The 27,995-nt window shown below is 41.1% G+C and overlaps 1 protein-coding gene across 1 annotated transcript; it reads left to right on the forward strand.

Annotated features, from left to right (window-relative positions):
• The first annotated feature begins 713 nt into the window (after positions 1 to 713).
• Positions 714 to 27,859, forward strand: rcc1l (RCC1 like). Its single transcript, XM_079565698.1, has 11 exons — positions 714 to 1,020; positions 3,498 to 3,627; positions 5,788 to 5,916; positions 5,992 to 6,058; positions 8,114 to 8,165; positions 8,243 to 8,327; positions 18,953 to 19,134; positions 19,202 to 19,289; positions 20,889 to 21,062; positions 22,988 to 23,073; positions 27,769 to 27,859. Exons 2-11 carry the CDS (start codon positions 3,573 to 3,575, stop codon positions 27,844 to 27,846), a joined length of 996 nt encoding a protein of 331 aa, XP_079421824.1. The 5' UTR covers positions 714 to 1,020; positions 3,498 to 3,572; the 3' UTR covers positions 27,847 to 27,859.
• Positions 27,860 to 27,995: the final 136 nt, after the last annotated feature.

Genomic DNA, 27,995 nt, shown 5'->3' on the forward strand with positions numbered 1-27,995 from the left:
TGTCTATTTTTTGTCACTTTTTTGTCTATTTTTTGTTACTTTTTTGACTAAATTCTGTCACTTTTTTGTCTATTTTTTGTCACTTTTTTGTTAATTTTTTGTCTATTTTTTGTCTATTTTTTGTCACTTTTTTGTCTATTTTTTGTTAATTTTTTGTCTATTTTTTGTTACTTTTTTGTCTATTTTTTGTTACTTTTTTGACTAAATTCTGTCACTTTTTTGTCTATTTTTTGTCACTTTTTTGTCTAATTTGTCACTTTGTAGCAAAGTGACAAAGTCGTGTGTGAAGTTTCCTGACAGTGCTGAACTGTGACAAACATCGGCCGATATTGAAAACACTTGACTTTCTGCTGACGTGTTGATTCATGTGCTCTGTCCTGATCCAACTGAAAAGAAACATGTATAACGTATTCTCTGTGTCCTCTATGTATCTGTGTCCAGTCCTCGGCCGTCAGCATGTCGTCGCCTCTGGCCTCTCTGGGACCTCGCTCGTTCAGTCTGGCCTCTCTGGGACCTCGCTCCTTCAGTCTGGCCTCTCTGGGACCTCGCTCGTTCAGTCTGGCCTCTCTGACCTCTCGCTCGCCGCCTCTGGCCTCTCTGGGACCTCGCTCCTTCAGTCTGGCCTCTCTGGGACCTCGCTCGTTCAGTCTGGCCTCTCTTGCCTCTCGCTCGCTGCCTCTGGCCTCTCTGGGACCTCGCTCCTTCAGTCTGGCCTCTCTCAGACCTCGCTCGCCGCCTCTGGCCTCTCTCTCGCCGCTCTCCGCTCGCCTGCCTCAGCTCCGCGGTTACGCCTCGTCCCAGAACGCCCCGCCCGCCTCCCGGAGCCGGCTGAAGGGCGAGCGCGGCGAGCCCGTGTTCCAGTACGTGGGCCGACACCGGAAGCCCGGCCACAAGGTGTTCGTGTGGGGCTTCAGCTTCACCGGCGCCCTGGGCATCCCCAGCTTCGTGGTGCCGGACAGCGGGCGCAAGAGGCCGCGCAAGTACCAGCTCACGCCGTACCGCCTGGACACGGCCGACAAGGTGAGGTGAAGGTTACTGTGACCCCGTGACCCCTGGAGTCACCTCTCACCTGCTCCTCCCCTTTCACCTGCTCCTCCCCTTTCACCTGCTCCTCCCCTTTCACCTGCTCCTCCCCTCTCACCTGCTCCTCCCCTTTCACCTGCTCCTCCCCTTTCACCTGCTCCTCCCCTTTCACCTGCTCCTCCCCTCTCACCTGCTCCTCCCCTTTCACCTGCTCCTCCCCTTTCACCTGCTCCTCCCCTTTCACCTGCTCCTCCCCTTTCACCTGCTCCTCCCCTAACGCTCATCCTCATTTACTGTGACCCCGTGACCCCTGGAGTCACCTCTCACCTGCTCCTCCCCTTTCACCTGCTCCTCCCCTCTCACCTGCTCCTCCCCTTTCACCTGCTCCTCCCCTTTCACCTGCTCCTCCCCTTTCACCTGCTCCTCCCCTTTCACCTGCTCCTCCCCTAACGCTCATCCTCATTTACTGTGACCCCGTGACCCCCGGAGTCACCTCTCACCTGCTCCTCCCCTCTCACCTGCTCCTCCCCTTTCACCTGCTCCTCCCCTCTCACCTGCTCCTCCCCTAACGCTCATTTACTGTGACCCCGTGACCCCCGGAGTCACCTCTCACCTGCTCCTCCCCTCTCACCTGCTCCTCCCCTTTCACCTGCTCCTCCCCTTTCACCTGCTCCTCCCCTAACGCTCATTTACTGTGACCCCGTGACCCCTGGAGTCACCTTTCACCTGCTCCTCCCCTTTCACCTGCTCCTCCCCTTTCACCTGCTCCTCCCCTTTCACCTGCTCCTCCCCTAACGCTCATTTACTGTGACCCCGTGACCCCTGGAGTCACCTCTCACCTGCTCCTCCCCTTTCACCTGCTCCTCCCCTTTCACCTGCTCCTCCCCTTTCACCTGCTCCTCCCCTAACGTTCATTTACTGTGACCCCGTGACCCCTGGAGTCACCTTTCACCTGCTCCTCCCCTTTCACCTGCTCCTCCCCTTTCACCTGCTCCTCCCCTTTCACCTGCTCCTCCCCTAACGCTCATTTACTGTGACCCCGTGACCCCTGGAGTCACCTCTCACCTGCTCCTCCCCTAACGCTCATTTACTGTGACCCCGTGACCCCTGGAGTCACCTCTCACCTGCTCCTCCCCTCTCACCTGCTCCTCCCCTTTCACCTGCTCCTCCCCTTTCACCTGCTCCTCCCCTAACGCTCATTTACTGTGACCCCGTGACCCCTGGAGTCACCTTTCACCTGCTCCTCCCCTTTCACCTGCTCCTCCCCTTTCACCTGCTCCTCCCCTTTCACCTGCTCCTCCCCTAACGCTCATTTACTGTGACCCCGTGACCCCTGGAGTCACCTCTCACCTGCTCCTCCCCTTTCACCTGCTCCTCCCCTTTCACCTGCTCCTCCCCTTTCACCTGCTCCTCCCCTCTCACCTGCTCCTCCCCTCTCACCTGCTCCTCCCCTCTCACCTGCTCCTCCCCTTTCACCTGCTCCTCCCCTTTCACCTGCTCCTCCCCTAACGCTCATTTACTGTGACCCCGTGACCCCTGGAGTCACCTTTCACCTGCTCCTCCCCTTTCACCTGCTCCTCCCCTTTCACCTGCTCCTCCCCTTTCACCTGCTCCTCCCCTAACGCTCATTTACTGTGACCCCGTGACCCCTGGAGTCACCTCTCACCTGCTCCTCCCCTTTCACCTGCTCCTCCCCTTTCACCTGCTCCTCCCCTTTCACCTGCTCCTCCCCTAACGTTCATTTACTGTGACCCCGTGACCCCTGGAGTCACCTCTCACCTGCTCCTCCCCTAACGCTCATTTACTGTGACCCCGTGACCCCTGGAGTCACCTCTCACCTGCTCCTCCCCTTTCACCTGCTCCTCCCCTTTCACCTGCTCCTCCCCTTTCACCTGCTCCTCCCCTAACGTTCATTTACTGTGACCCCGTGACCCCTGGAGTCACCTCTCACCTGCTCCTCCCCTAACGCTCATTTACTGTGACCCCGTGACCCCTGGAGTCACCTCTCACCTGCTCCTCCCCTTTCACCTGCTCCTCCCCTTTCACCTGCTCCTCCCCTCTCACCTGCTCCTCCCCTTTCACCTGCTCCTCCCCTAACGCTCATTTACTGTGACCCCGTGACCCCTGGAGTCACCTCTCACCTGCTCCTCCCCTTTCACCTGCTCCTCCCCTTTCACCTGCTCCTCCCCTTTCACCTGCTCCTCCCCTTTCACCTGCTCCTCCCCTAACGTTCATTTACTGTGACCCCGTGACCCCTGGAGTCACCTCTCACCTGCTCCTCCCCTAACGCTCATTTACTGTGACCCCGTGACCCCTGGAGTCACCTCTCACCTGCTCCTCCCCTTTCACCTGCTCCTCCCCTTTCACCTGCTCCTCCCCTTTCACCTGCTCCTCCCCTCTCACCTGCTCCTCCCCTAACGCTCATTTACTGTGACCCCGTGACCCCTGGACTCACCTCTCACCTGCTCCTCCAGATCTCGTCTGCGTCCTGCGGTTACGGCTTCACGCTGCTCGCCTCGTCCACCAGAGACACGGCCAAACTGTGGGGGATGGGCCTGAACAAGGACTCGCAGCTGGGCTTCCAGCGCAGCCAGCACAGCAACCGTAAGATTAAACTTCACTTTATACACGGCAACCGTAAGATTAAACTTTATACACTTTATACACGGCAACCGTAAGATTAAACTTCACTTTATACACAGCAACCGTAAGATTAAACTTTATACACTTTATACACGGCAACCGTAAGATTAAACTTCACTTTATACACTTTTTTGTCCAAAATGTGTGACTTTTTTGTCCATTTTTTGTCTAAAATTTGTGACTTTTTTGACTAAGTTGTTTGACTTTTTTTCACTTTTTCGTCTAAATTTTGTCACTTTTTTGTCTATTTTTTGTCAATTTTTTGTCTAATTTTTGTCACTTTTTTGTCTAATTTTTGTCAATTTTTTGTCTAATTTTTGTCACTTTTTTGTCTAATTTTTGTCAATTTTTTGTCTAATTTTTGTCACTTTTTTGTCTAATTTTTGTCAATTTTTCGTCTAATTTTTGACACTTTTTTGTTTATTTTTTCATCATTTTTTAGTTTGATTTTTCTCTCATTTTTCTTTCTCATTCAAACTCACTTTATGCACAGCAACCGTAAGATTAATATCCTCATAACTCACTCTGACCTCTCGCTCTGACCCATGTGACCTCCTTTAACCCCGCCCCCTCTCTCTGTGGTCAGTGGTGAGTTATGAGTACGTCATGTGACCTCCTTTAACCCCGCCCCCTCTCTCTGTGGTCAGTGGTGAGTTACGAGTACATCATGTGACCTCCTTTAACCCCGCCCCCTCTCTCTGTGGTCAGTGGTGAGTTACGAGTACGTCATGTGACCTCCTTTAACCCCGCCCCCTCCCTCTGTGGTCAGTGGTGAGTTACGAGTACGTCATGTGACCTTCTTTAACCCCGCCCCCCCCTCTCTGTGGTCAGTGGTGAGTTACGAGTACGTCATGTGACCTTCTTTAACCCCGCCCCCTCTCTCTCTGTGGTCAGTGGTGAGTTACGAGTACGTCATGTGACCTTCTTTAACCCCGCCCCCCCCTCTCTGTGGTCAGTGGTGAGTTACGAGTACATCATGTGACCTCCTTTAACCCCGCCCCCTCTCTGTGGTCAGTGGTGAGTTACGAGTACGTCATGTGACCTCCTTTAACCCCGCCCCCTCTCTGTGGTCAGTGGTGAGTTATGAGTACGTCCTGGAGCCGGCGCCCGTGGCCCTGCCCCCTCTCTCTGTGGGCAGTGGTGAGTTACGAGTACGTCATGTGACCTCCTTTAACCCCGCCCCCTCTCTGTGGTCAGTGGTGAGTTACGAGTACGTCATGTGACCTCCTTTAACCCCGCCCCCTCTCTCTGTGGTCAGTGGTGAGTTAATTTTTGTTACTTTTTCGTCTATTTTTTGTCAATTTTTGTCAATTTTTCGTCTAATTTTTGTCAATTTTTTGTCTAATTTTTGTCACTTTTTGTAAATTTTTCGTCTAATTTTTGTCAATTTTTCGTCTAATTTTTTTCACTTTTTTGTCTAATTTTCGTCACTTTTTTGTCTAATTTTTGTCACTTTTTTGTCTAATTTTTGTCACTTTTTTGTCTATTTTTTGTCACGTTTTCGTCTATTTTTTTTCACTTTTTTGTCTAATTTTCGTCACTTTTTTGTCTAATTTTTGTCACTTTTTTGTCTATTTTTTGTCACTTTTTCGTCTAATTTTTGTCACTTTTTTGTCTAATTTTCGTCACTTTTTTGTCTAATTTTTGACACTTTTTCGTCTAATTTTTGTCACTTTTTTGTCTAATTTTTGACACTTTTTCGTCTAATTTTTGTCACTTTTTTGTCTAATTTTCGTCACTTTTTTGTCTATTTTTTGTCACTTTTTCGTCTAATTTTTGTCACTTTTTTGTCTAATTTTCGTCACTTTTTTGTCTAATTTTTGACACTTTTTCGTCTAATTTTTGTCACTTTTTTGTCTAATTTTCGTCACTTTTTTGTCTAATTTTCGTCACTTTTTTGTCTATTTTTTGTCATTTTTTGTCAATTTTTCGTCTAATTTTTGTCAATTTTTCGTCAAATTTTTGTCACTTTTTAGTTTGATTTTTCTCTCCTTTTTCTTTCTCATTCAAACCTCACTTTATGCACAGCAACCGTAAGATTAATATCCTCATAACTCGCTCGGTGACCTCTCGCTCTGACCCATGTGACCTCCTTTAACCCCGCCCCCTCTCTGTGGTCAGTGGTGAGTTACGAGTACGTCCTGGAGCCGGCGCCCGTGGCCCTGCCCCTGTCCCGCCCCCTCCACACGCGGCTGCTGCAGGTGTCCTGTGGCCGCGCCCACTCCCTGGTGCTCACGGACGAGGAGGGAGGTAAGTGAAACGTTTAATCACACTGGAGGTTCTTAGCTTTCAACTGCTTTAACAGAAGCTTTGTTTCTCCCTCAGTCTTCAGTTTTGGGAACAACTCGTACGGCCAGTGTGGGCGGCCCGTCGTGGAGGACGAGGTTTACAGGTCGGTCTCTTCACACAAACCCAACTTTGAGGAAGTCACTTTGTTTTGCACAATTTCTTTCTTATTTTGCCGCAGCTTTTCCCGTTTTCCAAATGTTTTTCCTCAATTGTCTCATTTTTATTACAAATATATTCCCCCCTTTTATCTTTACTTTTTTTTTTTCTTGTCTTCCCCCAATTTTCCCCTATTATCCCAGCATTTTCCCTATTTTTTTTAAAAATTACAAATATTTTCCAGATTTCCCCAAAAATGTTTTCATTTATTTATTTATTTTCACTTTTTTTTTTGGTCACATTTCTACGGCAACGTATTGAATTCACAAAAAAAAAAATAAAGTCTGTTTTCACGAGAATAGTTTCTGTTTTTATGAGAAAAGGTCTGTTTTTATGTGTAAAATAAATGCTGTTTTTACGAGACAAGTTCTGTTTTTACGAGCAAAATAAATCCCTCCCCTTTGCACAAGAACAGCCCAGGGTCCTGCTCGAGCGTGAGCCGGGGGGAGAGATGCTTGAGGCGGCTTGTGCTCAGTCCATGCTCGCGGTGCTCGGTGCTGCTGGCGCTTTCTGCTCTAGTAAGGGACCGTCAACAAATTACTATACTAGACTCAATGGAAGATTAAACTTCACTTTATACACAGCAACCGTAAGATTAAACTTCACTTTATACACGGCAACCGTAAGATTAAACCTCACTTTATGCACTTTTTTGTCCAAAATTTGTGACTTTTTTGTCAATTTTTTGTCTAAAATTTGTCACTTTTTTGTCTAATTTTTGACACTTTTTCGTCTATTTTTTGTCAATTTTTCGTCTAATTTTTGTCTAATTTTTGACACTTTTTTGTCAATTTTTTGTCAATTTTTTGTCCATTTCTTGTTTATTTTTTCATCATTTTTTAGTTTGATTTTTCTCTCATTTTTCTTTCTCATTCAAACCTCACTTTATGCACGGCAACCGTAAGATTAACATCCTCATAACTCGCTCGGTGACCTCTCGCTCTGACCCATGTGACCTCCTTTAACCCCGCCCCCTCTCTGTGGTCCTGTTTTTTTTTGTTGCTTTATGGGTATTTTACCCAGTGATCTAAAATCACTTTACAATTAGTACTAGCTCTTTGCCAAGTGGCCCATAAGGCGTCCCAATATTCTAAAGTGGGTCGAGTTTAGCATAGTCATTCGTTGACGGTCCCTTAATAGAGCGGAAAACCATCACCGAGCACCGCCAGCAAGTAGTAATCACAAGCATCTCTCCCACCGGCTCACACTAGACCTTTAACCTTTAACCTGGCCTGTGCTTGTTCCAAGGCTAGGCTAGTTTTTGACCAACTAAAGCCGTGAGTAGTGTCGGATTCAGTCAACGTAATGTTGAACATCTGAATAGTCTATCTGAATGTCCATTCACCACAGACGCACCCCCGACATAATGACCCTTTGTCACTCATGTCACCTCCCCTGGGCTTAGTCATTTTTGGTCATAAAAACAGAAACTTTACTCGGAAAAACAGGATTTATTTTGCTCGTAAAAACAGAACTTTTCACATTAAAACAGGATTTATTTTAGTCGTTAAAACAGAAATAACTTTACTCGGAAAAACAGGATTTATTTTGCTCATAAAACAGAAACTATTCTCGTGAAAACAGAAACTTTATTTTTAAATGAATGCAATAAGTTGCCGTACATTTCTCCCTAAATTGTTCCCCATTTCCCCACAGTTCCTGACATTAAAGATGAACCTGATATTGTAAACAAGGCCGTGGGAACCCGGGGTGCTGAGGGCGCTGCAGCCCCCCTGGTGGATAGTTTGCGAACTGCAGGCAATATTAATAAATAGGAAATATGCACATCACTAAAGTATCTGCCCACGACTCTGATGTAAATGTGCAGATCGTTCTTGTTCTGTTTTCTGATATCGATGAATCCTGTTCTTCTAAACACAGACTGAAAAAGAGCAGCGTTCGGGTTCTTGTCTCTCTTCAGGTTAAGTTTCCTCCTCCGTCTTTAGCTTCACGTCCGTGTCTTACTCTGAAAGTCTGTGTTTCCTGTTTCCTGTCTGCGCAGCGGCAGTCACATCATTCACAAGGTGGACGGCGTCAGTGGGAAAGTGGTCCAGGTGCAGTACCGTTTCCTCACCACTAGGAGCACGTGGAGCCGCCTCTGCCCGCTGTACTGACCGTGTGTGTCCTGCAGGTGGCGTGTGGGCAGGACCACAGCCTGTTCCTGACGGAGCAGGGGGCGGTGTTCTCCTGCGGCTGGGGCGCCGACGGACAAACCGGTCAGACACTCCCACAAACTCTTACATTTTTGTCTAGTTTTAGTGACTTTGCATTTGTAATATTAAGGCGAGACACTTTAGGTGAAAGTATTGATGTTTCCCGCAGTGGTGGAAGTGGAGATTTGTATCTGTTTTCCTCCCTTTACATCTTAGTTTTCATGTCAGCGTGACAAAAAATTACAAAAAATTGATTAAAAAAATGACGAAAAAATTACAAAATATTGACAAAAAATGACAAAAAAAAAGACAAAATGTGACAAAAATGTGATGAAAAATTGAAGAAAAAAATGGCCAAAAAATGAGATCGAAAATTGGTAAAAAAATGAAAAAAAATTGATAAAAATTTGACAAAAAAAATGACAAAAATTTGATAAAAATTTGACACAAAAAATACAAAAAATTAACAAAAAATGACAAAAAATGGATTAAAAAAATGACAAAAAAATTCAAAATATTGACAAAAAAATGACCAAAAAAATGACAAAATATTGACAAAAAATGACAAAAAATGACAAAAAAATGACAAAATGTGACAAAAATGTGATGAAAAATTGAAGAAAAAAATACAAAAAATGAGATAGAAAATTGGCAAAAAAATGAAAAAAAATTTGATAAAAATTTGACACAAAAAATACAAAAAATTTACAAAAAATGACAAAAAAAATTCAAAATATTGACAAAAAAAGGACAAAATGTGACAAAGATGTGATAAAAGAAATTGACGAAAAAAATACAAAAAATGACAAAAAAATGCGATAGAAAATTGGCCAAAAAAATGACAAAAATGAGTTGAAACCCCCCCAAAATTTTTTACAGATTTTTTCTGGACTGGGGACACGCCTTATTCAGGGTTTCAGAGAGTCGACTGGACTGGGGACACGCCTTATTCAGGGTTTCAGAGAGTCGACTGGACTGGGGACACGCCTTATTCAGGGTTTCAGAGAGTCGACTGGACTGGGGACACGCCTTATTCAGGGTTTCAGAGAGTCGACTGGACTGGGGACACGCCTTATTCAGGGTTTCAGAGAGTCGACTGGACTGGGGACAGGCATAGGTCCTACCATCATACCAGGCACAACACGTTTCAAATGTTACGGCCAAGACTTATTCCGGTTGATTCTGATTAACCTCTTGGGAAAAAAAACATCAAAACAGGCGACAGAAACGAGACAAACGTTTTTATTTGGTAAAAAAAATCTCTTACATTTTTGTCTAGTTTTAGTGACTTTGCATTTGTAATATTAAGGCGAGACACTTTAGGTGAAAGTATTGATGTTTCACGCAGTGGTGGAAGTGGAGATTTGTATCTGTTTTCCTCCCTTTACATCTTAGTTTTCATGTCAGATATAAAAATGATGATGTTTATTTGATGATGTTTTGTCTGCGAGGTGGGGGCGACCCGGAAGTAGAAAGGCCGTCTTTCCCGCGGGTTTTCATTCATAAATATTGACAGATTTGACATCCACGTGTCCTGCTAAGGGGCCCCGTGATGACGCTTTCACCCAAATATGGTGTTTTTCCTCCGGAAAAGTCGGAGAACGGGCCGAGCATGACAAAAAATTACAAAAAATTGATTAAAAAAAATGACGAAAAAATTACAAAATATTGACAAAAAATGACCACAAAAAAGACAAAATGTGACAAAAATGTGATGAAAAATGGAAGAAAAAAATGACCAAAAAATGAGATCGAAAATTGGTAAAAAAATGAAAAAAAAATTGATAAAAATTTGACAAAAAAAATGACAAAAAATGACAAAAATTTGATAAAAATTTGACACAAAAAATACAAAAAATTAACAAAAAAATGACAAATGTGATGAAAAATTGAAGAAAAAAATACAAAAAATGACCAAAAAATGAGATAGAAAATTGGCAAAAAAATGAAAAAAATTTGATAAAAATTTGACACAAAAAATACAAAAAATTTACAAAAAATGACAAAAAAAATTCAAAATATTGACAAAAAAAGGACAAAATGTGACAAAGATGTGATAAAAGAAATTGACGAAAAAAATACAAAAAATGACAAAAAAATGCGATAGAAAATTGGCCAAAAAAATGACAAAAATGAGTTGAAACCCCCCCAAAATTTTTTACAGATTTTTTCTGGACCGGGGACACGCCTTATTCAGGGTTTCAGAGAGTCGACTGGACCGGGGACACGCCTTATTCAGGGTTTCAGAGAGTCGACTGGACTGGGGACACGCCTTATTCAGGGTTTCAGAGAGTCGACTGGACTGGGGACACGCCTTATTCAGGGTTTCAGAGAGTCGACTGGACTGGGGACACGCCTTATTCAGGGTTTCAGAGAGTCGACTGGACTGGGGACACGCCTTATTCAGGGTTTCAGAGAGTCGACTGGACCGAGGACACGCCTTATTCAGGGTTTCAGAGAGTCGACTGGACTGGGGACACGCCTTATTCAGGGTTTCAGAGAGTCGACTGGACTGGGGACACGCCTTATTCAGGGTTTCAGAGAGTCGACTGGACTGGGCACACGCCTTATTCAGGGTTTCAGAGAGTCGACTGGACCGGGGACACGCCTTATTCAGGGTTTCAGAGAGTCGACTGGACTGGGGACACGTTTCAAATGTTACGGCCGAGACTTTTTCCGATTGATTCTGATTAACCTCTTGGAAAAAAAACATCAAAACAGGCGACAAAAACGAGACAAACGTTTTTATTTGGTAAAAAAATCTTACATTTTTGTCTAGTTTTAGTGACTTTGCATTTGTAATATTAAGGCGAGACACTTTAGGTGAAAGTATTGATGTTTCCCGCAGTGGTGGAAGTGGAGATTTGACAAAAAATGACAAAAAAAAAGACAAAATGTGACAAAAATGTGATAAAAAATTTACGTAAAAAATACAAAAAATGACCAAAAAATGAGATAGAAAATTGGCAAAAAATTGATAAAAATTTGACACAAAAAATACCAAAAATTGACAAAAAAATGAAAAAAAAAATGGATTAAAAAAACGACGAAAAAATGACAAAATGTGACAAAAATGTGATGAAAAATTGAAGAAAAAAATACAAAAAATGACCAAAAAATTAGATAGAAAATTGGCAAAAAAATGAAAAAAAATTGATAGAAATTTGACCAAAAAATGACAAAATTTGATAAAAAAAATGACCAAAAAAATGACAAAAAATGACAAAAATTTGATAAAAATTTGACACAAAAAATTAACAAAAAAATGACAAAAAATGACAAAAATTTGATAAAAATTTGACACAAAAAAATGACAAAAAAATTTCAAAATATTGACAAAAAAATGACAAAAAAAATGACAAAATGTGACAAAGATGTGATAGAGTCGACTGGACCGGGGACACGCCTTATTCAGGGTTTCAGAGAGTCGACTGGACTGGGGACACGCCTTATTCAGGGTTTCAGAGAGTCGACTGGACCGGGGACACGCCTTATTCAGGGTTTCAGAGAGTCGACTGGACCGGGGACACGCCTTATTCAGGGTTTCAGAGAGTCGACTGGACCGGGGACACGCCTTATTCAGGGTTTCAGAGAGTCGACTGGACCGGGGACAGGCCTTATTCAGGGTTTCAGAGAGTCGACTGGACTGGGGACACGCCTTATTCAGGGTTTCAGAGTCGACTGGACTGGGGACACGCCTTATTCAGGGTTTCAGAGAGTCGACTGGACTGGGGACAGGCCTTATTCAGGGTTTCAGAGAGTCGACTGGACCGGGGACACGCCTTATTCAGGGTTTCAGAGAGTCGATGTTTCCCGCAGTGGTGGAAGTGGAGATTTGTATCTGTTTTCCTCCCTTTACATCTTAGTTTTCATGTCAGATATAAAAATGATGATGTTTATTTGATGATGTTTTGTCTGCGAGGTGGGGGCGACCCGGAAGTAGAAAGGCCGTCTTTCCCGCGGGTTTTCATTCATAAATATTGACAGATTTGACATCCACGTGTCCTGCTAAGGGGCCCCGTGATGACGCTTTCCTCCGGAAAAGTCGGAGAACGGGCCGAGCATGACAAAAAATTACAAAAAATTGATTAAAAAAATGACGAAAAAATTACAAAATATTGACAAAAAATGACCAAAAAAAAGACAAAATGTGACAAAAATGTGATGAAAAATGGAAGAAAAAAATGACCAAAAAATGAGATCGAAAATTGGTAAAAAAATGAAAAAAAAATTGATAAAAATTTGACAAAAAAAATGACAAAAAATTAACAAAAAAATGACAAATGTGATGAAAAATTGAAGAAAAAAATACAAAAAATGACCAAAAAATGAGATAGAAAATTGGCAAAAAAATGAAAAAAATTTGATAAAAATTTGACACAAAAAATACAAAAAATTTACAAAAAATGACAAAAAAAATTCAAAATATTGACAAAAAAAGGACAAAATGTGACAAAGATGTGATAAAAGAAATTGACGAAAAAAATACAAAAAATGACAAAAAAATGCGATAGAAAATTGGCCAAAAAAATGACAAAAATGAGTTGAAACCCCCCCAAAATTTTTTACAGATTTTTTCTGGACCGGGGACTCGCCTTATTCAGGGTTTCAGAGAGTCGACTGGACTGGGGACACGCCTTATTCAGGGTTTCAGAGAGTCGACTGGACCGGGGACACGCCTTATTCAGGGTTTCAGAGAGTCGACTGGACCGGGGACACGCCTTATTCAGGGTTTCAGAGAGTCGACTGGACTGGGGACACGCCTTATTCAGGGTTTCAGAGAGTCGACTGGACTGGGGACTCGCCTTATTCAGGGTTTCAGAGAGTCGACTGGACCGGGGACACGCCTTATTCAGGGTTTCAGAGAGTCGACTGGACTGGGGACACGCCTTATTCAGGGTTTCAGAGAGTCGACTGGACTGGGGACACGCCTTATTCAGGGTTTCAGAGAGTCGACTGGACCGGGGACACGCCTTATTCAGGGTTTCAGAGAGTCGACTGGACTGGGGACACGCCTTATTCAGGGTTTCAGAGAGTCGACTGGACTGGGGACACGCCTTATTCAGGGTTTCAGAGAGTCGACTGGACTGGGGACACGCCTTATTCAGGGTTTCAGAGAGTCGACTGGACTGGGGACACGCCTTATTCAGGGTTTCAGAGAGTCGACTGGACTGGGGACACGCCTTATTCAGGGTTTCAGAGAGTCGACTGGACCGGGGACAGGCCTTATTCAGGGTTTCAGAGAGTCGACTGGACTGGGGACACGTTTCAAATGTTACGGCCGAGACTTTTTCCGATTGATTCTGATTAACCTCTTGGAAAAATAAAACATCAAAACAGGCGACAGAAACGAGACAAATGTTTTTATTTGGTAAAAAAAATCTCTTACATTTTTGTCTAGTTTTAGTGACTTTGCATTTGTAGTATTAATGCGAGACACTTTAGGTGAAAGTATTGATGTTTCCCGCAGTGGTGGAAGTGGAGATTTGACAAAAAATGACAAAAAAAAAGACAAAATGTGACAAAAATGTGATAAAAAATTTACGTAAAAAATACAAAAAATGACCAAAAAATGAGATAGAAAATTGGCAAAAAATTGATAAAAATTTGACACAAAAAATACCAAAAATTGACAAAAAAATGAAAAAAAAATGGATTAAAAAAACGACGAAAAAATGACAAAATGTGACAAAAATGTGATGAAAAATTGAAGAAAAAAATACAAAAAATGACCAAAAAATTAGATAGAAAATTGGCAAAAAAATGAAAAAAATTTGATAGAAATTTGACCAAAAAATGACAAAAATTTGATAAAAATTTGACACAAAAAATTAACAAAAAAATTTCAAAATATTGACAAAAAAATGACAAAAAAAATGACAAAATGTGACAAAGATGTGATAGAGTCGACTGGACCGGGGACACGCCTTATTCAGGGTTTCAGAGAGTCGACTGGACCGGGGACACGCCTTATTCAGGGTTTCAGAGAGTCGACTGGACTGGGGACACGCCTTATTCAGGGTTTCAGAGAGTCGACTGGACTGGGGACACGCCTTATTCAGGGTTTCAGAGAGTCGACTGGACTGGGGACACGCATAGGTCCTACCATCTTACCAGGCACAACACGTTTCAAATGTTACGGCCGAGACTTTTTCCGATTGATTCTGATTAACCTCTTGGGAAAAAAACATCAAAACAGGCGACAGAAACGAGACAAACGTTTTTATTTGGTAAAAAAATCTCTTACATTTTTGTCTAGTTTTAGTGACTTTGCATTTGTAATATTAAGGCGAGACACTTTAGGTGAAAGTATTGATTTTTCCCGCAGTGGTGGAAGTGGAGATTTGACAAAAAATGACAAAAAAAAATGACAAAATGTGACAAAAATGTGATAAAAATTTGACACAAAAAATACAAAAAATTGACAAAAAAATGAAAAAAAATGGATTAAAAAAACGACGAAAAAATGACAAAATGTGACAAAAATGTGATGAAAAATTGAAGAAAAAGATACAAAAAATGACCAAAAAATTAGATAGAAAATTGGCAAAAAAATGAAAAAAATTTGATAGAAATTTGACCAAAAAATGACAAAATTTGATAAAAAAATGACAAAAAAAATGACAAAAAATGACAAAAATTTGATAAAAATTTGACACAAAAAATTAACAAAAAAATGACAAAAAATGGATTAAAAAAATGACAAAAAAATTTCAAAATATTGACAAAAAAATGACAAAAAATGACAAAAATTTGATAAAAATTTGACACAAAAAATACAAAAAATTAACAAAAAAATGACAAATGTGATGAAAAATTGAAGAAAAAAATACAAAAAATGACCAAAAAATGAGATAGAAAATTGGCAAAAAAATGAAAAAAATTTGATAAAAATTTGACACAAAAAATACAAAAAATTAACAAAAAATGACAAAAAAAATTCAAAATATTGACAAAAAAAGGACAAAATGTGACAAAGATGTGATAAAAGAAATTGACGAAAAAAATACAAAAAATGACAAAAAAATGCGATAGAAAATTGGCCAAAAAAATGACAAAAATGAGTTGAAACCCCCCCAAAATTTTTTACAGATTTTTTCTGGACCGGGGACATGCCTTATTCAGGGTTTCAGAGAGTCGACTGGACTGGGGACACGCCTTATTCGGGGTTTCAGAGAGTCGACTGGACTGGGGACACGCCTTATTCAGGGTTTCAGAGAGTCGACTGGACCGGGGACACGCCTTATTCAGGGTTTCAGAGAGTCGACTGGACCGGGGACACGCCTTATTCAGGGTTTCAGAGAGTCGACTGGACCGGGGACACGCCTTATTCAGGGTTTCAGAGAGTCGACTGGACCGGGGACACGCCTTATTCAGGGTTTCAGAGAGTCGACTGGACCGGGGACACGCCTTATTCAGGGTTTCAGAGAGTCGACTGGACTGGGGACAGGCCTTATTCAGGGTTTCAGAGAGTCGACTGGACTGGGGACACGCCTTATTCAGGGTTTCAGAGAGTCGACTGGACCGGGGACACGCCTTATTCAGGGTTTCAGAGAGTCGACTGGACCGGGGACACGCCTTATTCAGGGTTTCAGAGAGTCGACTGGACTGGGGACACGCCTTATTCAGGGTTTCAGAGAGTCGACTGGACCGGGGACACGCCTTATTCAGGGTTTCAGAGAGTCGACTGGACTGGGGACACGCCTTATTCAGGGTTTCAGAGAGTCGACTGGACTGGGGACACGCCTTATTCAGGGTTTCAGAGAGTCGACTGGACTGGGGACACGTTTCAAATGTTACGGTCGAGACTTTTTCCGGTTGATTCTGATTAACCTCTTGGAAAAAAAACATCAAAACAGGCGACAGAAACGAGACAAACGTTTTTATTTGGTAAAAAAAATCTCTTACATTTTTGTCTAGTTTTAGTGACTTTGCATTTGTAATATTAAGGCGAGACACTTTAGGTGAAAGTATTGATGTTTCCCGCAGTGGTGGAAGTGGAGATTTGACAAAAAATGACAAAAAAAAAGACAAAATGTGACAAAAATGTGATAAAAAATTTACGTAAAAAATACAAAAAATGACCAAAAAATGAGATAGAAAATTGGCAAAAAATTGATAAAAATTTGACACAAAAAATACCAAAAATTGACAAAAAAAAAAAAAAAAAAAATGGATTAAAAAAACGACGAAAAAATGACAAAATGTGACAAAAATGTGATGAAAAATTGAAGAAAAAAATACAAAAAATGACCAAAAAATTAGATAGAAAATTGGCAAAAAAATGAAAAAAATTTGATAGAAATTTGACCAAAAAATGACAAAATTTGATAAAAAAATGACCAAAAAAATGACAAAAAATGACAAAAAATTGATAAAAATTTGACACAAAAAATTAACAAAAAAATTTCAAAATATTGACAAAAAAATGACAAAAAAATGACAAAAAAAATGACAAAATGTGACAAAGATGTGATAGAGTCGACTGGACCGGGGACTCGCCTTATTCAGGGTTTCAGAGAGTCGACTGGACCGGGGACACGCCTTATTCAGGGTTTCAGAGAGTCGACTGGACCGGGGACACGCCTTATTCAGGGTTTCAGAGAGTCGACTGGACCGGGGACACGCCTTATTCAGGGTTTCAGAGAGTCGACTGGACTGGGGACACGCCTTATTCAGGGTTTCAGAGAGTCGACTGGTCTGGGGACACGCCTTATTCAGGGTTTCAGAGAGTCGACTGGACCGGGGACACGCCTTATTCAGGGTTTCAGAGAGTCGACTGGACCGGGGACACGCCTTATTCAGGGTTTCAGAGAGTCGACTGGACTGAGGACACGCCTTATTCAGGGTTTCAGAGAGTCGACTGGACTGGGGACACGCCTTATTCAGGGTTTCAGAGAGTCGACTGGACTGGGGACACGCCTTATTCAGGGTTTCAGAGAGTCGACTGGACCGGGGACACGCCTTATTCAGGGTTTCAGAGAGTCGACTGGACTGGGGACAGGCCTTATTCAGGGTTTCAGAGAGTCGACTGGACTGGGGACAGGCCTTATTCAGGGTTTCAGAGAGTCGACTGGACTGGGGACACGCCTTATTCAGGGTTTCAGAGAGTCGACTGGACTGGGGACAGGCCTTATTCAGGGTTTCAGAGAGTCGACTGGACCGGGGACACGCCTTATTCAGGGTTTCAGAGAGTCGACTGGACTGGGGACAGGCCTTATTCAGGGTTTCAGAGAGTCGACTGGACTGGGGACACGCATAGGTCCTACCATCATACCAGGCACAACACGTTTCAAATGTTACGGCCGAGACTTTTTCCGGTTGATTCTGATGAACCTCTTGGGAAAAAAAACATCAAAACAGGTGACAGAAACGAGACAAACGTTTTTATTTGGTAAAAAAAATCTCTTACATTTTTGTCTAGTTTTAGTGACTTTGCATTTGTAATATTAATTATACTCATGTTTAATCAAGGTCCTCTTCATGTTTCTTCTCCCACATGAACAAAGCTCAGAGAAAGTCAATGATTTTGCGGCGCTTTGGATGATTTTAGTCTCTTCTTTTATTGATTTATTTCACCTTTATTTAATCAGGAACCACTGAGAATCTCTTCACAGGCGAGTCCGGTTTTTAGTCAGATTCTAGTCTCTAGTTTGTCTCATAACTTAATTTTAATCAAATTTTAGTCACAAAGATATGGCTTTGACAAAAATTATGGCTTAAAATTTTAGTCGACGACATGAACACTGGTCCTGAGTCCATCACGGATCTACAGTCTAGGATTTAACTCAGTCTGAAGAGACGAGCGAGAAGCTTCGAAACTCAGTCCAGTCGACGTCGAACGAGAGACTCAGTGCAAACCGAGTTAGTTCACTGTGTCAATTATCAAACACATCACATGTTTCCCACACTGGCCACTGATGCCCCACACTGGTCACGAAAAATTTACAAAAAATGTCACAAAAAATTTACAAAAAATTGACAAAAGTGTGACAAAACATTTACCAAAAATGACAAAAAAAGTGACAAAAAATTGATGAAAAATGTCACAAATAAATGTACAAAAATTTGACCAAAAAAATATGAAAAAGTGCCCAAAATGGCACAAAAATGTCACGAAAAATTTACAAAAAAGTCATAAAAAATTGACGAAAATATGATAAAAATTTGACAAAAAATGACATAAAAAATGATGACAAAAGTGTGACAAAAAAATGACAAATTGACAAAAATGTGATAAAAATTTGACAAAAAATGACAGAAAAATGACAAAAATGTCACAAAAAGATATACAAAAATTTACAAAAAATGGACAAAAAATGTGATAAACATTTTACCTAAAAATGACATAAAAAATGATGACAAAGTGACAAAAGTGTGACAAAACATTTACCAAAAAGTGACAAAAAATTGACGAAAAATGACAAAAATGTCACCAAAAAATATTTTAAAAAATTGACTAAAAAATGACAAAAAATTATGAAAAAGTGCCAAAAACGTCACAAAAAAATTTCAAAAAATGTCTAAAAAATGACGAAAATTGACAAAAATGTGATAAAATTTTTACCAAAAAATGATGAAAAAGTGCCAAAAACGTCACAAAAAATCGACTTCTTCTGTTCGCCTTGAGCTTTGGCCTCGTTTTGGACCCTGGTCTCTGTTGGTCCTAACTGTCCCGCTCTCCTCAGGCCTGGGGCACCAGCGCCGGAGCTGGCGCCCGGCGGAAGTGGGCGGGGACCTGAGCGGTGTGCAGGTGCAGCAGGTCAGCACGTACGGCGACTGCAGCCTGGCCCTGTCCCGGGACGGCGAGCTGTTCGGCTGGGGGAACTCTGAGTACCGGCAGCTGGCCTCGGCCACGGACCGCGCCCAGGTCAGGGTCGCTGAGCTCCGCCTCCTAAACCCCAAACGACCACGATCATAACGAGTGTTTGTTTCAGATCTCGACCCCGCGGCGCCTCCCGCTGGACGGCTGCGGGCGCCTCGTGCAGGCGGCGTGCGGAGGCTCACAGGTGGCGGTGCTGAACGGTCGGTGTCTCTTGGTTTCTCTGGTGAACGTTTGCAGATCTTTTACAAACAATGATGGAAATGTGACAAAAAAGTGAGAAAACATTGATGAAAAAGTGGCAAAAATGTCACAAGAAATTGACAAAAATTTGACAAAAATTTGACAAAAATTTGACAAAAATATGACAAAAATGTGACAAAAAATGTGACAAAAAATGACAAAAATGTGACAAAAAATGTGACAAAAAATGACAAAAATGTGACAAAAAATGTGACAAAAAATGACAAAAAGTGACAAAAAAATGACAAAAATGTGACAAAAAATGTGACAAAAAATGACAAAAAAAAGATAAAAATGTGAGGAAAAAAAATTACAAAAATGTGACAAAAAATGACAAAAATGTGACAAAATGTGACAAAAATGTGACAAAAAATGTGACAAAAAATGACAAAAATGTGACAAAAAATGACAAAAAGTGACAAAAAAATGACAAAAATGTGACAAAAAATGACCAAAAAAATGACAAAAATGTGACAAAAAATGTGACAAAAAATGACAAAAAAAAGATAAAAATGTGACCAAAAAATGACAAAAATGTGACAAAAAATGACAAAAATGTGACAAAAAATGACAAAAAATGTGACAAAAAATGACAAAAATGTGACAAAAAATGTGACAAAAAATGACAAAAATGTGACAAAAAATGACAAAAAAAGATAAAAATGTGAAAAAAAATGACAAAAATGTGACAAAAAATGACAAAAATGTGACAAAATGTGACCAAAAAAATGACAAAAAAATGACAAAAATGTGAAAAAAAATGACAAAAATGTAACAAAAAAATGACAAAAATGTGACAAAAATGTTACAAAAAATGTGACAAAAAATGACAAAAATGTGACAAAAAATGACAAAAAATGACAAAAAAATGACAAAAATGTGACAAAAAATGACAAAAATGTGACAAAAAAATGACAAAAATGTGACAAAAAATGTGACAAAAAATGACAAAAATGTGACAAAAAAATGACAAAAATGTGACAAAAAATGACAAAAAAAGATAAAAATGTGAAAAAAAATGACAAAAATGTGACAAAAAATGACAAAAATGTGACAAAATGTGACCAAAAAAATGACAAAAAAATGACAAAAATGTGAAAAAAAATGACAAAAATGTAACAAAAAAATGACAAAAATGTGACAAAAATGTTACAAAAAATGTGACAAAAAATGACAAAAATGTGACAAAAAATGACAAAAAATGACAAAAAAATGACAAAAATGTGACAAAAAATGACAAAAATGTGACAAAAAAATGACAAAAATGTGACAAAAAATGTGACAAAAAATGACAAAAAAAAGATAAAAATGTGACAAAAAAATGACAAAAATGTGACAAAAAAATGACAAAAAATGACAAAAAAAAGATAAAAATGTGACAAAAATGTGACAAAATGTGACCAAAAAAATGACCAAAAAATGACAAAAATGTGAAAAAAAATGACACAAATGCCTGGTGCAGGCGGCGTGCGGAGGCTCACAGGTGGCGGTGCTGAACGGTCGGTGTCTCGCGGTTCCTCTGGTGAACGTTTGCAGATCTTAATCATGGTTTCTCTCAGACGGCGGCGACGTGTTCGTGTGGGGCTACGGCATTCTGGGTAAAGGGCCGCGGCTCAGCGAGTCGGCCGTGCCCGAGCAGATCCCGCCCTCGCTGTTCGGACGCTCCGACTTCAACCCCACGGCCGCCGTGGTCAAGGTCCGCTGTGGACTCAACCACTTCGCCGCCATCACAGGTGAGAAACTGAGAGAACCAGAGAGAGAACGAGAGAGAACCAGAGAGAACGAGAGAGAACCAGCGAGAACGAGAACGACAGAGAGAACCAGCGAGAGAGAGAGAGAGAGAGAACGAGAGAGAACGAGAACCAGTGAGAATGAGCGAGTGAGAACAAGAGAGAACAAGAGAGAACGAGTGAGAGAGAACCAGTGAGAGCGAACGAGTGAGAACAAGAGAGAACGAGTGAGAGAGAACGAGTGAGAATGAGCGAGTGAGAACAAGAGAAAACAAGAGAGAACCAGTGAGAGAGAACCAGTGAGAACAGCGAGTGAGAACCAGTGAGAACGAGTGAGAGAGAACAAGAGAAAACAAGAGAGAACGAGTGAGAGAGAACCAGTGAGAACTAGAACGAGTGAGAGAGAACCAGTGAGAACGAGTGAGAGAGAACAAGAGAAAACAAGAGAGAACGAGTGAGAGAGAACCAGTGAGAACTAGAACGAGTGAGAGAGAACCAGTGAGAACGAGTGAGAGAGAACAAGAGAAAACAAGAGAGAACGAGTGAGAGAGAACCAGTGAGAACGAGCGAGTGAGAACAAGAGAGAACGAGTGAGAGAGAACCAGTGAGAACGAGTGAGAGAGAACCAGTGAGAGAGAACAAGAGAAAACAAGAGAGAACCAGTGAGAGAGAACAAGAGAAAACAAGAGAGAACCAGTGAGAGAGAACCAGTGAGAACGAGCGAGTGAGAACAAGAGAGAACCAGTGAGAACGAGTGAGAGAGAACAAGAGAAAACAAGAGAGAACGAGTGAGAGAGAACCAGTGAGAACGAGCGAGTGAGAACAAGAGAGAACGAGTGAGAGAGAACCAGTGAGAACGAGCGAGTGAGAACAAGAGAGAACGAGTGAGAGAGAACAAGAGAAAACAAGAGAGAACGAGCGAGAACGAATGAGAACGAGTGAGAACGACCGAGAACCAGCTCCGAGTCAGGGCTAGACCTTCAGAACGAGGACCAAGAAATAACTTTATAAAACATGAAAACATCTGAATTTACATCTTCACAAAAGATATCGGTCACATTACACATTTTCCATTTTTTCCCTAATTGTTTCTACATTTTGTCTCCAATGTTTTTGCAGTGTTTCCCTCTTTTTTCTCCAAATAAAAAAAAGGAAAAAAACTCATAAACCCCACCTCTCCAGTTTGGCTTTACTCAAATCTAAAACTTCTTGAAAAAACGAGAACAAAAACGAGACTTAAACGCAACAAAATCCAACAAAAAGTGACAAAAATCCAGGAAAAAAAATGACAAAAATCCAGGAAAAAAAAGACAAAAATCCAGGAAAAAAGTGACAAAAATCCAGGAAAAAAAGGACAAAAATCCAGGAAAAAAAAGACAAAAATCCAGGAAAAAAGTGACAAAAATCCAGGAAAAAAGGACAAAAATCCAGGAAAAAAAAGACAAAAATCCAGCAAAACAGAAAGTGCCAAAAAAAATGCACAAGAATGTGACAAATCCAAATTCAACAGAAACTGGACAATAATTCGATTAAAAAGTGACAAAGATGTGTTGAAAAAGATCAGTTTAGATCAGTTTTGCAGGTCTTAGCTTTCAAATGAGGTGTTACACTTTATCATCCTGGAGCTCAGCTGTGATTGACAGCCGTCTCCATGGAGACTCGAGGGGAAAGGGGGCGGAGTTAAATCAGCGTGAGAGAAGCAGAGCGAGGGAAACACGACAGTACGCCGCTAACTGGTTACGAGACGCTCGGTTTGAACTCGCCTCGATCATCTGACCTCCTGACCTCCCGACCTCCCGACCTCCTGACCTCCCGACCTCCCGACCTCCTGACCTCCCGACCTCCCGACCTCCCGACCTCCCGACCTCATGACCTCCCGACCTCCCTGTGAGGACCTCCGGCTCTGACCTCTGTTTGTGTTTCCTCAGACCGAGGCGAGCTCTTCGTGTGGGGGAAGAACGTTCGCGGCTGCCTCGGCATCGGGACCCAGGACGACCAGTACTTCCCCTGGAGGGTGAGGTCAAGCACTTCGCCTCACAGCCTCACAACCTCACATCCTCACATCCTCACATCCTCACATCCTCACATCCTCACATCCTCACATCCTCACATCCTCACATCCTCACAGCCTCACAGCCTCACAGCCTGATCTGAAGGAGGCTCTGGACACTCTAGAGCAGGAGATCCTTTTACAAACATGAGAGAAGTGTGGATTTCCAGGACCGGCTCATTCGTGGCTGCAGATATTCAGAAAATCAGTATCAGTTTGTAAATTATATAAAATGTAGAATTCCACAGGGATCCATTCTTGGACCTAAATTATTTACTCTCTGTGTAAATGATCTGTAATGTCTGAAAAAGGCTAAAGTATGTTTTGCTAACCGTGTACCTCGACAAAAATTAGACAAAAAAGTGACAAAAATTAGACAAAAAAGTGACAAATTTTAGACAAAAAAGTGACAAATTTTTGACAAAAAAGTGACACATTTTATTTAGACAGAGACAAAAAATTAGACAAAAAGTGACAAAATTTTAAATAGAAAGTGACAGAAATTTGACCAAAAAGTGACAAAAATTAGACAAAAAAGTGACAAATTTTAGTCAAAAAAGTGACAAAAATTAGACCAAAAAGTGACAAAAGTTTGACCAAAAAGTGACAAAAGTTTGACAAAAATTAGACAAAAAAGCTTCCGCACTGTGACAGCAGGGGGCGCTCACTCCTCTGTTTCCTGGATGATCCTGTGTGTGAAGCTTGTGTGACAGCAGGGGGCGCTCTCTCCTCTGTTCACTGGATGATCCTGTGTATGAAGCTTGTGTGACAGCAGGGGGCGCTCACTCCTCTGTTCACTGGATGATCCTGTGTGTGAAGCTTGTGTGACAGCAGGGGGCGCTCACTCCTCTGTCTCCTGGATGATCCTGTGTATGAAGCTTGTGTGACAGCAGGGGGCGCTCACTCCTCTGTCTCCTGGATGATCCTGTGTGAAGCTTGTGTGACAGCAGGGGGCGCTCACTCCTCTGTCTCCTGGATGATCCTGTGTGAAGCTTGTGTGACAGCAGGGGGCGCTCACTCCTCTGTCTCCTGGATGATCCTGTGTATGAAGCTTGTGTGACAGCAGGGGGCGCTCACTCCTCTGTCTCCTGGATGATCCTGTATGAAGCTTGTGTGACAGCAGGGGGCGCTCACTCCTCTGTCTCCTGGATGATCCTGTATGAAGCTTGTGTGACAGCAGGGGGCGCTCACTCCTCTGTTTCCTGGATGATCCTGTGTGTGAAGCTTGTGTGACAGCAGGGGGCGCTCACTCCTCTGTCTCCTGGATGATCCTGTGTGTGAAGCTTGTGTGACAGCAGGGGGCGCTCACTCCTCTGTCTCCTGGATGATCCTGTGTGTGAAGCTTGTGTGACAGCAGGGGGCGCTCACTCCTCTCTCTCCTGGATGATCCTGTGTATGAAGCTTGTGTGACAGCAGGGGGCGCTCACTCCTCTGTTCACTGGATGATCCTGTGTATGAAGCTTGTGTGACAGCAGGGGGCGCTCACTCCTCTGTTTCCTGGATGATCCTGTGTGAAGCTTGTGTGACAGCAGGGGGCGCTCACTCCTCTGTTTCCTGGATGATCCTGTGTATGAAGCTTGTGTGACAGCAGGGGGCGCTCACTCCTCTGTTTCCTGGATGATCCTGTGTGTGAAGCTTGTGTGACAGCAGGGGGCGCTCACTCCTCTGTCTCCTGGATGATCCTGTGTGTGAAGCTTGTGTGACAGCAGGGGGCGCTCACTCCTCTGTCTCCTGGATGATCCTGTGTGAAGCTTGTGTGACAGCAGGGGGCGCTCACTCCTCTGTTTCCTGGATGATCCTGTGTGTGAAGCTTGTGTGACAGCAGGGGGCGCTCACTCCTCTGTTTCCTGGATGATCCTGTATGAAGCTTGTGTGACAGCAGGGGGCGCTCACTCCTCTGTCTCCTGGATGATCCTGTGTATGAAGCTTGTGTGACAGCAGGGGGCGCTCACTCCTCTCTCTCCTGGATGATCCTGTGTGTGAAGCTTGTGTGACAGCAGGGGGCGCTCACTCCTCTGTCTCCTGGATGATCCTGTGTATGAAGCTTGTGTGACAGCAGGGGGCGCTCACTCCTCCATGTTCACTGGATGATCCTGTGTGTGAAGCTTGTGTGACAGCAGGGGGCGCTCACTCCTCTGTCTCCTGGATGATCCTGTGTGTGAAGCTTGTGTGACAGCAGGGGGCGCTCACTCCTCTGTCTCCTGGATGATCCTGTGTGTGAAGCTTGTGTGACAGCAGGGGGCGCTCACTCCTCTGTTTCCTGGATGATCCTGTGTGTGAAGCTTGTGTGACAGCAGGGGGCGCTCACTCCTCTGTCTCCTGGATGATCCTGTGTGTGAAGCTTGTGTGACAGCAGGGGGCGCTCACTCCTCTGTCTCCTGGATGATCCTGTATGAAGCTTGTGTGACAGCAGGGGGCGCTCACTCCTCTGTTCACTGGATGAATTTTAATCAAAAGTGACAAAAATTAGACAAAAAATTGACAAAAATTAAACAAAAAAGTGACAAAAATTAAACAAAAAAGTGACTAAAATTAAACAAAAAAGTGACAAAAATTAGACAAAAAAGTGACAAAAATTAAACAAAAAAGTGACAAAAATTAAACAAAAAAGTGACAAAAATTAAACAAAAAAGTGACTAAAATTAGACAAAAAAGTGACAAAAATTAGACAAAAAAGTGACAAAAATTAGACAAAAAAGTGACAAAAATTAGACAAAAAAGTGACAAAAATTAGACAAAAAAGTGACAAAAATTAGACAAAAAAGTGACAAAAATTTGACAAAAAAGTGACAAAAATTTGACAAAAAAGTGACAAAAATTAGACAAAAAAGTGACAAAAATTAGACAAAAAAGTGACAAAATTTTGACAAAAAAGTAACAAATTTTATGATGATCCTGTGTGTGAAGCTTGTGTGACAGCAGGGGGCGCTCACTCCTCTGTCTCCTGGATGAATTTTAGTCAAAAGCGACAAAAATTAGACAAAAAAGTGACAAAAATTAAACAAAAAAGTGACAAAAATTAAACAAAAAAGTGATAAAAATTAGACAAAAAAGTGACAAAAAATAGACAAAAAAGTGACAAAAATTAGACAAAAAAGTGACACATTTTCGTCAAAAAAGTGACAAATTTTAGACAAAAAAGTGACAAATTTTAGACAAAAAAGTGACAAAAATTAGACAAAAAAGTGACAAAAATTAGACAAAAAAGTGACAAAAATTAGACAAAAAAGTGACAAAATTTTGACAAAAAAGTGACAAAATTTTAGACAAAAAAGTGACAAAATTTTAGACAAAAAAGTGACAAAAATTAGACAAAAAAGTGACAAAAATTAGACAAAAAAGTGACACAATTTTGACAAAAAAGTGACAAAATTTTGACAAAAAGTGACAAAATTTTAGACAAAAATTAGACAAAAAAGTGACAAAAATTAGACAAAAAAGTGACAAAATTTTGACAAAAAAGTGACAAAAATTAAACAAAAAAGTGACAAAATTTTGACAAAAAGTGACAAAATTTTAGACAAAAAAGTGACAAAAATTAGACAAAAAAGTGACAAAAATTAAACAAAAAAGTGACAAAATTTTGACAAAAAGTGACAAAATTTTAGACAAAAAAGTGACAAAAATTAGACAAAAAAGTGACAAAAATTAGACAAAAAAGTGACAAAAATTAGACAAAAAAGTGACAAAAATTAGACAAAAAAGTGACAAAAATTAGACAAAAAAGTGACAAAAATTAGACAAAAAAGTGACAAAAATTAGACAAAAAGGTGACAAAAATTAGACAAAAAAGTGACAAAAATTAGACAAAAAAGTGACAAAATTTTGACAAAAAGTGACAAAAAATAGACAAAAAAGTGACAAAAATTAGACAAAAAAGTGACACATTTTCGTCAAAAAAGTGACAAATTTTAGACAAAAAAGTGACAAATTTTAGACAAAAAAGTGACAAAAATTAGACAAAAAAGTGACAAAAATTAGACAAAAAAGTGACAAAAATTAGACAAAAAAGTGACAAAATTTTGACAAAAAAGTGACAAAATTTTAGACAAAAAAGTGACAAAATTTTAGACAAAAAAGTGACAAAAATTAGACAAAAAAGTGACAAAAATTAGACAAAAAAGTGACAAAATTTTGACAAAAAAGTGACAAAAATTAAACAAAAAAGTGACAAAATTTTGACAAAAAGTGACAAAATTTTAGACAAAAAAGTGACAAAAATTAGACAAAAAAGTGACAAAAATTAGACAAAAAAGTGACAAAAATTAGACAAAAAAGTGACAAAAATTAGACAAAAAAGTGACAAAAATTAGACAAAAAGGTGACAAAAATTAGACAAAAAGGTGACAAAAATTAGACAAAAAGGTGACAAAAATTAGACAAAAAAGTGACAAAAATTAGACAAAAAAGTGACAAAAATTAGACAAAAAGGTGACAAAAATTAGACAAAAAAGTGACAAAAATTAGACAAAAAAGTGACAAAATTTTGACAAAAAAGTGACAAAATTTTGACAAAAAAGTGACAAAAATTAGACAAAAAAGTGACAAAAATTGAAGCTTGTGTGACAGCAGGGGGCGCTCACTCCTCTGTCTCCTGGATGATCCTGTGTGTGAAGCTTGTGTGACAGCAGGGGGCGCTCACTCCTCTCTCTCCTGCAGGTGACGGTGCCCGGGCAGGTGGTGGACGTGGCGTGCGGGGTCGACCACATGGTGGCGCTGGTCAAGTCCGTGCTGTAGTTTCTCTGAGGACGTTTCATCTTTGTGACTTTTATAAAGTTGTGAAAAAAAACACGGGACAATTTTTACTTTTGTTTTTGATACGAAGAAAATAAACGATTAAATAATAAAGAACCATCAGTAAAATGGGAACACTTGGTCCTTACAGA

Source organism: Gobius niger (genome assembly GCF_951799975.1).
Source record: "Gobius niger genome assembly, chromosome: 11".
In the NCBI taxonomy this organism is placed as follows: domain Eukaryota; kingdom Metazoa; phylum Chordata; class Actinopteri; order Gobiiformes; family Gobiidae; genus Gobius; species Gobius niger.